The 13,039-nt window shown below is 38.7% G+C and overlaps 3 protein-coding genes across 3 annotated transcripts; 2 read left to right on the top strand and 1 right to left on the bottom strand.

Annotated features, from left to right (window-relative positions):
* Positions 1-4,367, bottom strand: LOC102076401 (ADP-ribosylation factor 4). Its single transcript, XM_019359187.2, has 6 exons — positions 4,109-4,367; positions 2,780-2,860; positions 2,562-2,671; positions 2,393-2,464; positions 1,952-2,074; positions 1-1,596 (listed from the first exon to the last, which is right to left on the bottom strand). The coding sequence occupies exons 1-6, from the start codon at positions 4,173-4,175 to the stop codon at positions 1,510-1,512; spliced, it is 540 nt and encodes a 179-aa protein (XP_019214732.1). The 5' UTR covers positions 4,176-4,367; the 3' UTR covers positions 1-1,509.
* Positions 4,368-5,000: 633 nt separating this feature from the next.
* LOC100691547 (ADP-ribosylation factor 4) lies at positions 5,001-9,072 on the top strand. Its single transcript, XM_019359186.2, has 6 exons — positions 5,001-5,252; positions 6,131-6,211; positions 6,308-6,417; positions 6,515-6,586; positions 6,923-7,045; positions 7,206-9,072. The coding sequence occupies exons 1-6, from the start codon at positions 5,186-5,188 to the stop codon at positions 7,290-7,292; spliced, it is 540 nt and encodes a 179-aa protein (XP_019214731.1). The 5' UTR covers positions 5,001-5,185; the 3' UTR covers positions 7,293-9,072.
* A 339-nt stretch (positions 9,073-9,411) lies between these two features.
* Positions 9,412-12,679, top strand: LOC100709791 (tripartite motif-containing protein 16-like). The gene has a single exon (XM_003448423.5). The coding sequence runs from the start codon at positions 10,671-10,673 to the stop codon at positions 12,360-12,362; it is 1,692 nt and encodes a 563-aa protein (XP_003448471.1). The 5' UTR covers positions 9,412-10,670; the 3' UTR covers positions 12,363-12,679.
* The last annotated feature ends 360 nt before the right edge of the window (positions 12,680-13,039 follow it).

Genomic DNA, 13,039 nt, shown 5'->3' on the forward strand with positions numbered 1-13,039 from the left:
TCTCCACCACGACAACTTTATTATACAATAAATACAATCAAAGGGACTCTGAAAAAATAAACAAGGAAAGAAAGATTTATGTAATACATGTGAAAAATAACAATAGCCACAATGCTACAGAAACACCTTAACAGAAACATTCACCCAACAAAACCAGCAGCACATTAAGTCTTCTTTAAATTTACCTCATACACCAAGTTTCAACATCACAGTCATGTTTCATAAATAACCACTAAATCATGTGTTTCTGCTACAATGACAAACAACTCCAACAGTTCATTTGTGAAATAAATGAAATCAGTTAGAAGAAATAACCTGAAATAAAAATAATGAAGAGAAAAAGTGCAGTTAAATTTTGATTTTACAAAAATGAAAGTTATAAGGAAGCCGAGAGGGACCGTCAGAGTCTTTTGTTGATCAAATAAAGTGCACGATTTTGAATTTTCTTTAGCTTTTCAAATAACAAATTTTTTAAGTTCTGATTAATTTCACCTCCTTGTGCCTTTAAACCATTTAAAGAAAACAGTCAGGGATGGAAAATCCTTCGTCAATTAAACTAAAGGCACTTTGTGTCTACATTAAGGCAGCAGCTTGTAAATGGGGAACAAATCACAAACGAGGTCTGTTCACCGTTAAAATCATTATAACTGATTGAATTTAACCACTTTTTACATGGTTTGGTTTGGTAGTCTTTTCTAAAATTTCCCATCAGCATTCTGAATGTCTTTTGTCCTCCTCGTGCCAACCCATGTAAAAAAAAAAAAAAAACTAGAGACACTTCTGAAAACATTCACCCAAAAAAAACATATCAGAATCTGCCGGTCTTAAAACATTAAAGTTTCCACACACAAACATTTCAGCTGACTCAAAACACTAAATGTCTGCTGTAGTCCTCACAGTTTGTAAGTGCATTGTAAAAAGCCACCAGGAGGCGATATCTGTGGCTGCAAAAAGACTGCTTGTCCTACAGATTCTATGCAAAAACATCCCTCTGCTCTGACCCCACTAAGCACTCAGCTCATATTGAATAAAACCATCAGTCCATTTAGTTCATTGTGGTCATTTTAAGAGCCAGGCTATCCTTGCGACTGACAACACATTATCCAATGAGCTGATTGTTTCAAAACAATCAGCTCATTGGTGATGGCGCAAAAGAAAAAAAAAAAAAACTGAACTGAACTCGAGGCTTCACAGCAGTATTTCATTAACCAATCCATGACGTCCATCGTGTCTCTGTCAGAGATATAACAGCAGATATAAAATACTCCATCTTTGGTCTCTCCTGCTGAGAATTTAACCACAATTGTATCTCAAAGCTCATTCGTCCATATTTACAAGTGCAAGCTGGGTTCACATGACTGGCTGCATGAAGCGCTACATTTCCTGTCAAATGTCTTTGTGATGAGCCAGATTTAACAGTTGCAAAGGATCCTTCACGCTCCTTCTGGATTCACTGCTCGCCTCAGTTCATAGAAAGTAAAGCAGAACTCCTCGTCACCCCAACATCTGCTACTGTTTCAGGATCTCATTAGAGAGCCAGTCCAGACCTTCAACCACGCCGGTGCCGCTGACGGCGCAGGACGGCTGGATCGACCACTGCACAGACACAGAAGGATGAAAATATTAACAAGACACAGAAACACGAGGGATACAAACAGCATTCACCAAAGTCTTCAACTTGTAACAAATTATTTTAACTAACTACCCCTTCATAATAACTGCATGTGGGTTCAATTTAGGGCATGGCTGCTTTGACTGACAGGTGTGCCAACACAGATAATACATGTCTTGTTCTTCTTGTATGTTATTAATCTGTTTCTCAGCACTAATCAGCAAGGCTGTGTGTTGCCCCCCTACAGTTTATGCAAACCAAGTCGCTTTAATCACACTGCTAACCACATGTGGAAGACAGAAAACTCTCCCATGCTCAGCAGAAGCTGGGGACACCTACCGGCTGTGACACTCCTTTTAAACTCAGGGCCTCGATGATGTCACTGACAGACATGGCTCTGGGTAAATCCTGCTTGTTAGCAAAGACCAGCACGGCCACACCCTTCAGCTCATCCTCCTGCAACTGCAACAGGACAATAGAACCAACTTTAACTATGGTCTATTTTAAACTCAGACCTCTGACTGGTACTGGGTGGATTAAAAGCTGAATGAAGGAGTGTCGAGGCACCAAAGTGATTAAAGTTAACTAAACTGCAAATAAAAATAAAAACGTTCTAGTTAACTGAAATAAAAACAACATTTTTATAAAAACTAAACAATACAATAAGCTTAAAACTACAAAAAACAAACAAACCTCACACTGAAATAAAAAAAGTAACACCAAATAAAAATGTAAAACAGATGGAAAAACAAAACTATGACTAAGTTTAAATCTTTTTACCAGTGTGTGCAGCTCCTCAGACGCCTCTTTGATCCTCTCTGGGTCGTTGCTGTCGACCACAAATATCAAACCCTGAAGACAAACACAGACAATATTTATAATGTCCTCACTGCAGCTGCTTCATAAAACACAAACAATTAAAGTCCTGTGTTTACAGCAGCACTCTCACCTGTGTGTTAACGTAGTAATGTCTCCACAGCGGCCTGATGATCGTCTGACCACCAACATCCCAAACTGTGAAGCTGATGTTCTTATACTCCACAGTCTCCACATTAAACCCTGTGCACACGCACACACACACACACACACACGGAACCATGTTTATTATTATTTAACTCTTTTATATTTGTCTTACATAACATAAAGATGGAGGTTAAAAATGCTGACCAATAGTTGGGATGGTGGTCACGACCTCACCCAGCTTCAGTTTGTACAGCAGGGTGGTTTTACCTGCAGCATCCAGACCCACTGCAGAAACACAAACACACACAGACACACACAAGTGTTACTGTTGAAAACACAACACATATTCAGCCGTCAAATATGAGTTTTGGGGCAAAGGATGCAGACATTTTACTTAAGTGAAGGCAATACATAAAATATCCCATTAGAACAACTTTCATTTCAGAACCCCTTGTTTCTGAGGGGCAGCCAATAAGGAAGAAGAGGGGGAGGAACTACAACATCTTGCCTCAGACAGAGGATGAACTTGGCTGCACCAAGGCCCAGTATTGAACAAATAAGGATTATTTGGAACTGTCAATCATGCAAAGCTGCTCTAGCAGAGTCTAAGAATAAAAACAAGAACATTCACTTGCATATTGTTATGCTACACATCAGTAATATCAATTATATTCCATGGCTGCTGATGCGTTAACGTAAAGTAGTATTTTAGTTATATAGCTTGCAGCTGATTACCATCACTTAATATGACAAGTCATATTTTATAAGATGATCACAGGTTCTGCATGTAAACCATCATCAGTTAAGTACCGGTAATACAAATAAAAGTATCTAATACTTATACCTAGCCACACATACTGTAGTACTTATTGTTATTCACATTACGATGTATTTAGTGTATTATGTAATATGGCAACAGCAAATAAGGGCTGGCTATGTAAAAATATTCATTTGCAATGCAAACTGAAGGTATCATAGTCCCAGAAAGATTTTTTCATTAGAAGAAATTTGAATGAAGCAAAGCTGAGGCTTAAGTTTACAAAAACTGCACAACAGCTTACGTTGTTAATGACATGGTTTTTTTTTGTTTGCTTGCGTTTGATTGTCATAGTAATTTTTTTTAATAAGTAAAGAAAAATATAAGTCTGAAACGATTAATTAACAGTTAAAAGTCAAATATATTCAAGGTCAACCTTAACTATGTAATAAAGCTTATCCTACACTGAGATAAGATAAAATGACTTCATAGTCTCCTTTGAGTGAAAATCTTTTGGATCAGTCACCACAAAGAAACCCCTCAAACAGATGCACTATACAGATAATTACAGATGTTATAGATATATACTGTAGGTGATAAAGATAAGAAACATGACTTTTAAACTTATTTGCTCTTTGTAAGTAGAAAACAACCAAAAAGTGAGGAGAAAAATTAACAGAACTGCAGACTTTGCTTGTACGGGACTACAACTACAGCGATATCAGTAAGAACTCGCCATACTGGAAGCTCTGATAATTAAGCTCACATTAACTCACCCATCAAAATCCTGACGGGATGCTTGGAGAAGAATCTGGAGAAAATGTGTGAGACGATGACGCCCATGGTTCAGGTAAGCCTCAGGTAGGAAGTGTCTCTCAGGTAGAAAGCCTCTCCGCTCGCTGTGCCTCTGTGTGTCTTTGTATGTGTGTGTCGGTGTTTTATAGCGCTCCAGCGTGCTCTTTTGGTCTGTGTATGTGTTATCCATGGTGTCATCAAGACTCCTGTCAAATCTGGACACGGTGGAACTAGTAACAACACCGGAAAACACTGGAAAAATCAACTTCCGCTAATCCAGCTTTCAAACTAAGAGAGCTTTCGAGCCATTGGAATTGTTTCGTTTTCTTCTTCTTCTTCTTATCATTATTATTATTCGGAACCAACTAAGCAATAAAATGGCTTTTGAAACCTGACTGGAGATCATAACTAACACATACAATCTACTCACATTAAGAAAATAAACACTTGCTTATCACAAAGTGCTAGCTGAGGATCAAGAGCATTTCACATATAGTTGGGTTTACAACAGTTTTAACTTTAGCAAACAAGGTAAAAATGGAAGATAGACGTATTACATTGTTTTTGTTCCTCTGTTCCCATTTTGTTAAAGAAATGTTTTGCAATTTAATGCGCAGAACAATTAAATTTGTTTTGCATATGAAAAAAACAATCTTTAAATTGTTGAATGAGGTTTTGTTGCATTTCCATGACATAATTTAAGTAAAAATGTTGCGGTGCTGTGTAACAGTAATCTTGTTCCTGAGTTTATTGTTCTAACTTCTGATATCCAGTTCTGATGTTTTCCCACAATTCCAATGGCTTCAAAGCGCTCTTAATTTGAAAGCTGGGTTAGCGGAAGTTGAGTTTTCCAGCGTTTTCCGGTGTTGTTACTAGTTCCACCGTGTCCAGATTTGACAGGAGCCTTGATGACACCATGGATAACACACACACAGACCAAAACAACACGATGGAGCGCTATAAAACACCGACACACACATGCAAAGACACACAGAGGCACAGCGAGCGAAGACACTTTCTACCTGAGAGACACTTTCTACCTGAGGCTTACCTGAACCATGGGCGTCATCGTCTCACACATTTTCTCCAGACTCTTCTCCAAGCATCCCGTCAGGATTTTGATGGGTGAGTTAATACTTGTTATGACAGCAACATGTAATTTTATTCTTTCCGACACATTGTGATGTAATTTAAACTGACATGAGTCTCGTGTAGGATCATTGGTTCTTATTGACTCTGCAGTTTTTGCTTACTTCTTATTTACAAAGTGAAAATAACATTAAAATTAATGATCTTTATATTTATAATTCACCTATAGTATGTAAAATATGTGAGAACTTCCTCTGAAGTGTGAAGACATTTTCCTTACATATTCGTAATAATAACTTACATAAGTGTTATTATTACTAATTACTATTCGTGTGACCTGAACAAAGAAAGAAAAATCAATCAATTAATTAAATAAAGAAAAATAAACATTAATAACAAAAAAGAAAGCTAAAAACAAAAAACTGAGCAATATTAAGATCGTATGATGATATTAAGTGATGGTAATCAGCTGCAAGCTATATAACTAAAATACTACTTTACGTTTATGCATCAGCAGCCATGGAATATAATTGATATTACTGATGTGTAGCATAACAATACGCAAGTGAATGTTCTTGTTTTTATTCTTAAAAACTGCTGCTAGAGCAGCTTTGCATGATTGACAGTTCCAAATAATCCTTATTTGTTTAATACTGGGCCTTGGTGCAGCCAAGTTCATCCTCTGTCTGAGGCAAGATGTTGTAGTTCCTCCCCCTCTTCTTCCTTATTGGCTGCCCCTCAGAAACAAGGGGTTCTGAAATGAAAGTTGTTCTAATGGGATATTTTATGTATTGCCTTCACTTAAGTAAAATGTCTGCATCCTTTGCCCCCAAATCCATATTTGACAGCTGAATATGTGTTGTGTTTTCAACAGTAACACTTGTGTGTGTCTGTGTGTGTTTGTGTTTCTGCAGTGGGTCTGGATGCTGCAGGTAAAACCACCCTGCTGTACAAACTGAAGCTGGGCGAGGTCGTCGCCACCCTCCCAACTATTGGTCAGCATTTTTAACCTCCATCATTATGTTATGTAAGACAAATATAAAAGAGTTAAATAATAATAAACATGGTTCCGTGTGTGTGCGTGTGCACAGGGTTTAATGTGGAGACTGTGGAGTATAAGAACATCAGCTTCACAGTTTGGGATGTTGGTGGTCAGACGATCATCAGGCCGCTGTGGAGACATTACTACGTTAACACACAGGTGAGAGTGCTGCTGTAAACACAGGACTTTAATTGTTTGTGTTTTATGAAGCAGCTGCAGTGAGGACATTATAAATATTGTCTGTGTTTGTCTTCAGGGTTTGATATTTGTGGTCGACAGCAACGACCCAGAGAGGATCAAAGAGGCGTCTGAGGAGCTGCACACACTGGTAAAAAGATTTAAACTTAGTCATAGTTTTGTTTTTCCATCTGTTTTACATTTTTATTTGGTGTTTTTACTTCAGTATGAGGTTTTGGGGTTTTTTATAATATGATTTTAATCATATTGTGTTGTTTAATTTTTATAAAACTGTTATTTTTATTTCAGTTAACTAGAACGTTTTTATTTTTACTTGTAGTTTAGTTTCGTTCTTGAGTTTTAGTTAACTTTAACGACTTTGGTGCCTCGACACTCCTTCATTCAGCTTTTAATCCACACAGTACCAGTCAGAGGTCTGAGTTTAAAATAGACCATAGTTAAAGTTGGTTCTATTGTCCTGTTGCAGTTGCAGGAGGATGAGCTGAAGGGTGTGGCCGTGCTGGTCTTTGCTAACAAGCAGGATTTACCCAGAGCCATGTCTGTCAGTGACATCATCGAGGCCCTGAGTTTAAAAGGAGTGTCACAGCCGGTAGGTGTCCCCAGCTTCTGCTGAGCATGGGAGAGTTTTCTGTCTTCCACATGTGGTTAGCAGTGTGATTAAAGCGACTTGGTTTGTAAGCTGTAATCATAAACCGTTTCGGCTGTGTCCTATGTCTTTTTAATATTTTCATCCTTCTGTGTTTGTGCAGTGGTCGGTCCAGCCATCCTGCGCCGTCAGCGGCACCGGTCTGGTTGAAGGTCTGGACTGGCTCTCTAATGAGATCCTGAAACGGTAACAGACATCGGGGTGACGAGGAGTTCTGCTTTACTTTGTTTGTTGAGTCTTCTGTCTTCTGTGAACTGAGGTGAGCGGTGAATCCAGAAGCAGCGTGAAGGATCCTTTGCAACTCTTAAATCGGCCTCATCACAAAGACATTTGACAGGAAATGCTGTCACTCAGAGTTCTAGAAGAAACTCAAAAACAGGAGATAAAAGTCTAAACGGGGCTAATTTTTCATGAATTTAAAATGACCTGTGATGTTTTATTAACTTTTATTTTTTTAATCACTTTTGTTCAAACTTGCTGAGACAACACAAGTGGCTTTAAAACTGCCTCCACAGAACTTACCAGAACGGTGTTTTTATTTTTCTCATCTATCAAACTTACTTTACTTGCTGATGTAGTACGTAAATTATCAAAGGTTAGCATTGTCTCAAATGGACCACGATGAGTTTAATTATTACCACAAATGACGTTTGAAATGTTTAAACCACATTTTATGAACAGCTGCCAGAAGTTGTGCCTTCGATCGTTAAATTCACTACACCTGCCAAACAACGCCCTAACACGTGTAATGTTGTTTTTACCTGCAAAAAACTCAGTGCTGCTCTTGCTCAGCTAACCTGGGCTACCAGTCATCATCATCACAATGAAAATTGTTTAGCAGTCCCTCTGATGCAGCCAGTTATGTGAACTCAACTATGCACTCCAAATAGTGATTGTAAATATGGACGAATGAGACCTGATAGACACAGCATAGATGGACATCACCCATTGGTTAATGAAATACTGCTGTGAAGCTTCGAGATTGTTTTTTTTGGTTTTGTTTTGTTTTTGTTTTTTTTGCCATCACCAAATTGTTGTTTTGAAACAATCAGCTCATTAGATAATATCTTGTCAATCACAATGATAGCCTGGCTCTTAAAATGACCATAATTAAGTAAATTAATGACTGTTTTATTCAGTATGACCCGAAACCAAACATCATGAAAGTGTTTAGTGGGGCCAGGGCAGAGGGATGTTTTTGCATAGATTGTGTAGACAAGCAGTCTTTTTGCAGCCACAGGTATCGCCCCCTGGTGGCTTTTACATTTACTTAAAAAGTGTGAGGGCGTCACTGTTCAGTGAAGCCACCATTTTTTTACATGGGTTGGCACGAGGAGAACAAAAGACATTCAGAATGCTGATGGGAAATTTTAGAAAAGACTACCAAACCATAAAAAAACCGTAAAAAGTGGTTAAATTCAGTCAGTTATAATGATTTTAACTGTGAACAGACCTCGTTCGTGATTTGTTCCCCATTTACAAGCTGCTGCCTTAATGTAGACATGAGTTGCCTTTAGTCAAATTGAAGAAGGATTTTCCATCTCTGAGTGTTTTCTTTAAACAGTTTAAAGGCACAAGGAGGTGAAATTAATCAGAACTTTAGGATTAAAAAAAAATAAAAAAAATTCAAAATCGTGCACTTTATTTGATCAACAGACGACTCTGATGGTCCCTCTTGGCTTCCTTATAACTTTCATTTTTGTAAAAAAAAATTTAACTGCACTTTTTTTCTTTATCATTTTTATCTCAGGTTATTTCTTCTAATTGATTTCATTTATTTCACAAATGAAGCGTTGGAGTCGTTTGTCATTGTAGCAGAAACACATGATTTAGTGGTTATTTATGAAACTGTGATGTTGAAACTTGGTGTATGAGGTAAAATTCTGGGTGAATGTTTTTATTAAGGTGTTTCTGTAGCATTGTGGCTATTGTTATTTTTCACATGAATTACATAAATCTTTCTAAACATGTTTATTTTTCCAGATTCACTTTGTCATTATTGTATAATAAAGCTGTCATGTGGAGAGGTTGTGTATCTTTGTGTTATTTTAATACACACTGTTGGAATTACCAGAGAGAGTTCACAATAAAAAAAAAAAGTAACATGCACTAAATGTTCAATGCCATGATATAGATAAATTAAAGTAGGTTGACCTTTGCCAAAGTGTTTCCTTCTCACCTTCACCTACTCCCCTATGCCTGAACTCTAGTGTTCAACTCTCTTTTGTCTCTCTTTTGTTTTTTTAATGGTTGACTCCAGGTATTTAAACTCATCTACTGTTATTATCACTATTCCTTGCATGTTCACCTTTTCACCTGACCTAACTTCGTTCACATACATGTAGTCTTCTATTGACTTTCAATCCTCTTCTCTCCAGAGTACACCTCCACCTCTCTTCCGCCCTCTTCCTACTCTCACCGCAGATCACAGTGTCTACTGGACACAGCTCCACCTTGGACCCATCTGCCACTCATCTCTCCCACTTTCAACTTTCTCATGCAGTACCACAGCTCCTCTCTTGATACCCTATTATATGTAGTTTCCACAAAGAGAAAGAACTTCTCAAAAACACTCTTAAACAAAGCATCTGTGATGGTTTTTCTTGGGAAACCACAGTGCTGCTCATTGATTGTTGTCTCTTTCCCATAGTCCTCGGTGTCCAGCCTCACATATAACTCACTGTAAGCCTTTTCCTTTGTGTATGCTTGTCTCCCAATTCTACTGTCTATTTTCTTCATCTCCCTGACGAGCCCACGTTTTCTTTGCTAAACTATTCCTTTAAATACTTTCCTGTCCTCCTTCATTTCACCATCAAGTCTCCTTGTCCTCTTGACTCTGTTCAGAGGAAACACCAAACAGCTAGTGCTGAACTTTTCCTAGTGAAATGTCTTCTCTACTACGCAGTGCCACGTAATCCTTGCCTCTGCCTTCATTTAATTCCTCTTCTTAACATTCTCCCCTGACACCACCTTGGGTCTTCTATCCTTTCTGGATTGCTCCCTCTGTGTAAGATGTAGTCCACCTCTGTGCACCTCTGTTCTCTTGAACCAGTGCGAGTAGGGCACTTGGTGGCTCCACCATGGCTTGTTCTGCCAGGTAAAGGTACAATTTTTGTATTTTTCATGGAGAAAAAGATGTTAAAGTGCAATAGCTTTACTTTCAGAGATGGAAATGATTTGATTTGGCGCTATATAAATTAAACGGAATTGAATTAAACTAAGATTAAATAATTTCAAAATGTAAAGTTTGTTTTTCCAAAACATGAGGAAAAATATTAAATGAATTCTAAGCTGCTACATGTCACAGCATGTCATGCTTGCATGCAAAGCATAGTCTGCATCTCATAACAGCTTTTTGTTGCTCTATCGCGATATTTCTCTGGCACTTCGCCTTTACTGATCTCTATTTTTAAGGATGGATTTAAACAACATGCTGCCAAGAGCAGTTGCAGTTCAGCCTCATTTCCTGTGGGAGGTGCTTGAGAGCAGAGATCTGTTCCCTTCAGAGAACAGAGTTTGTTTCTGTTCGGACAAAGTGAAACTAAACGAGAGTCACTGAGAGAGTGAAATGGCACAGCACAAAAATCTAATGGACAAGGAAAAATTCTGCTGTTCAATCTGCTTGGATTTACTGACGGATCCAGCGACTATTCCCTGTGGACACAGCTACTGCATGAACTGCATTAAAACTCAATGGGATTCGGAGGATACAAAGCAAATCCACAGCTGCCCCCAGTGTAGGCAGACTTTCACACCAAGGCCTGCGCTGGTGAAGAGCACCATGTTAGCAGATTTAGTGGATGAGCTGAAGAAGATTGGGCTCCAAGCTGCTCCTTCTGATCACAGTTATGCTGAACCTGAAGATGTGGCCTGTGATTTCTGCACTGGAGTAAAACTGAAAGCCATCAAGTCTTGTTTAGTCTGTCTGGCGTCTTACTGTGAGAAACACCTCCAGCCGCACTATGATTCACTTACATTCAAGAAACACAAGCTGGTGGAGCCCTCCAAGAAGCTCCAGGACAACATCTGCTCTCGTCATGATGAGGTGATGAAGATTTATTGCCGTACTGATCATCAGAGTATCTGTTATCTCTGCTCAATGGATGAACATAAAGGCCACAACACGATCTCAGCTGCAGCAGAAAGGACTGAGAGGCAGAAGGAGCTCGAGGTGAGTCAAGAAAATATCCAGCAGAGAATCCAGGACAAAGAAAAAGATGTGAAACTCCTTCAACACGAGGTGGAGGCCATCAGTCGGTCTGCTGATAAAGCAGTGGAGGAAAGTGAGAAGATCTTCACTGAGCTGATCTGCCTCATCCAGAAAAGCTGCTCTGATGTGAAGCAGCAGATCAGATCCCAGCAGGAAACTGAAGTGAGTCGAGTCAAAGAGCTTCAGGAGAAGCTGGAGATGGAGATCACTGAGCTGAAGAGGAAAGACACTGAGCTGAAAGAGCTCTTAAACACAGAGGATCACAACCAATTTCTACAAAATTATCTCTCACTGTCAGCACTCACTGAGTCAACAGAATCATCCAGCATCAATATGCGTCCTCTGGGGTACTTTGAAGTTGTGACAACAGCTGTGGCAGAGGTCAGAGATAAACTGCAGCACATTCTGAGAGAGAAATGCACAGACATCTCACTGATAGTCACTGAAGTGGATGTTTTACTCTCAGATCCACAAGCAGAGCCAAAGACCAGAGCTGGATTCTTAAAATTATCACGTGAAATGACACTGGATCCAAACACAGCAAACACATGGCTGCTGTTATCAGAGAGGAACAGAAAAACGACAGCAATGAATAATCAACAGCCCTATTCTGATCATCCAGACAGATTCACTGATTACTGGCAGGTTCTGAGCACAGATAGACTGACTGGACGTTGTTACTGGGAAGTTGAGTGGAGAGGAGGAGTTCATGTAGCAGTTGCATACAAGAATATCAACAGAGTGGGGATGGGGAATGAATGTGGATTTGGAGGTAATGCAAGATCTTGGGCATTGAAATGTTCCCAAAACAGTTATACATTCTGGCACAACAACATCCAAACCCTCATCTCAGGTCCACAGTCCTCCAGGATAGGAGTGTACCTGGACCACAGTGCAGGTATTCTGTCTTTCTACAGCATCTCTGAAACCATGACCCTCCTCCACAGAGTGCAGACCACATTCACTCAGCCGCTCCATGCTGGACTTCGACTTAATGGTTGGTTTGTTTTTGGAGCAAGTGCCAAGTTCTGTAAACTCAAACATTTATAGTCTTTCATATCCATGTGGGTTTAAATCTGGATTCAAAATACATTGATAAAAATTCATATTCATATTGATGGCTTTATATGTTTTTGTCTTTCACTTTATGATGTTAACTTAATGAAGAAATCAGAAGCGCTCCCTCATTACAGATTTTGCTCTCATTAATTTGTACATGTGCGAAGAAATCTATGACACATTTGCATGTATCTGTAGGGCAAACTGAGTGTTTTTATTGTTGTTTTCTAAATTGACAAACAAAATTTAAAACTTATAATTATTGAATAGATCATTTGTTGTATGTAATGTGTGAAAATAAATGTTTTTCATACATAAAAAAACTTGTTTTTGATATTTTTAATTATGGTGACAACATACTGCATGAGTGGATCGTCCCTATGCAAGAAGCTGTTTTAAGTTGATGATGAGGCGACTGATCTAGTGACGCTGTGTGAAATTGCAAACGTTGGTGTCAGTCCAATACCAGGTAAATACACGGCCAGGATTGCCATTACCAATACAGATACTTTAAACCTATAAAGTAGGTTAAAGGTCTGTGGATTTTTATCCACTGATCAGTTTGAAAAACATCATCACTTTCCTAAATCAAACACATTTTAATGATCAGAAAATGTCTGTGATTTTTACTTTTGTTCATAGGACAAAACCTACCTTCCAGCTTTTCT

Source organism: Oreochromis niloticus, linkage group LG5 (assembly GCF_001858045.2).
Source record: "Oreochromis niloticus isolate F11D_XX linkage group LG5, O_niloticus_UMD_NMBU, whole genome shotgun sequence".
In the NCBI taxonomy this organism is placed as follows: Eukaryota; Metazoa; Chordata; class Actinopteri; order Cichliformes; family Cichlidae; genus Oreochromis; species Oreochromis niloticus.

Excerpts from the sequence above, each read along its gene's own strand:
- LOC100709791 (XM_003448423.5), top strand. The coding sequence starts at position 10,671 with ATGGCACAGCACAAAAATCTAATGGACAAGGAAAAATTCTGCTGTTCA.
- LOC100691547 (XM_019359186.2), top strand. The coding sequence starts at position 5,186 with ATGGGCGTCATCGTCTCACACATTTTCTCCAGACTCTTCTCCAAGCAT. Across the intron at positions 6,418-6,514 it reads ATTACTACGTTAACACACAG|GGTTTGATATTTGTGGTCGA; the intron begins GTGAGAGTGCTG and ends GTTTGTCTTCAG. Across the intron at positions 6,587-6,922 it reads CTGAGGAGCTGCACACACTG|TTGCAGGAGGATGAGCTGAA; the intron begins GTAAAAAGATTT and ends GTCCTGTTGCAG.
- LOC102076401 (XM_019359187.2), bottom strand. The coding sequence starts at position 4,175 with ATGGGCGTCATCGTCTCACACATTTTCTCCAGATTCTTCTCCAAGCAT. Across the intron at positions 2,672-2,779 it reads GACCACCATCCCAACTATTG|GGTTTAATGTGGAGACTGTG; the intron begins GTCAGCATTTTT and ends GCGTGTGCACAG. Across the intron at positions 2,465-2,561 it reads ATTACTACGTTAACACACAG|GGTTTGATATTTGTGGTCGA; the intron begins GTGAGAGTGCTG and ends GTTTGTCTTCAG.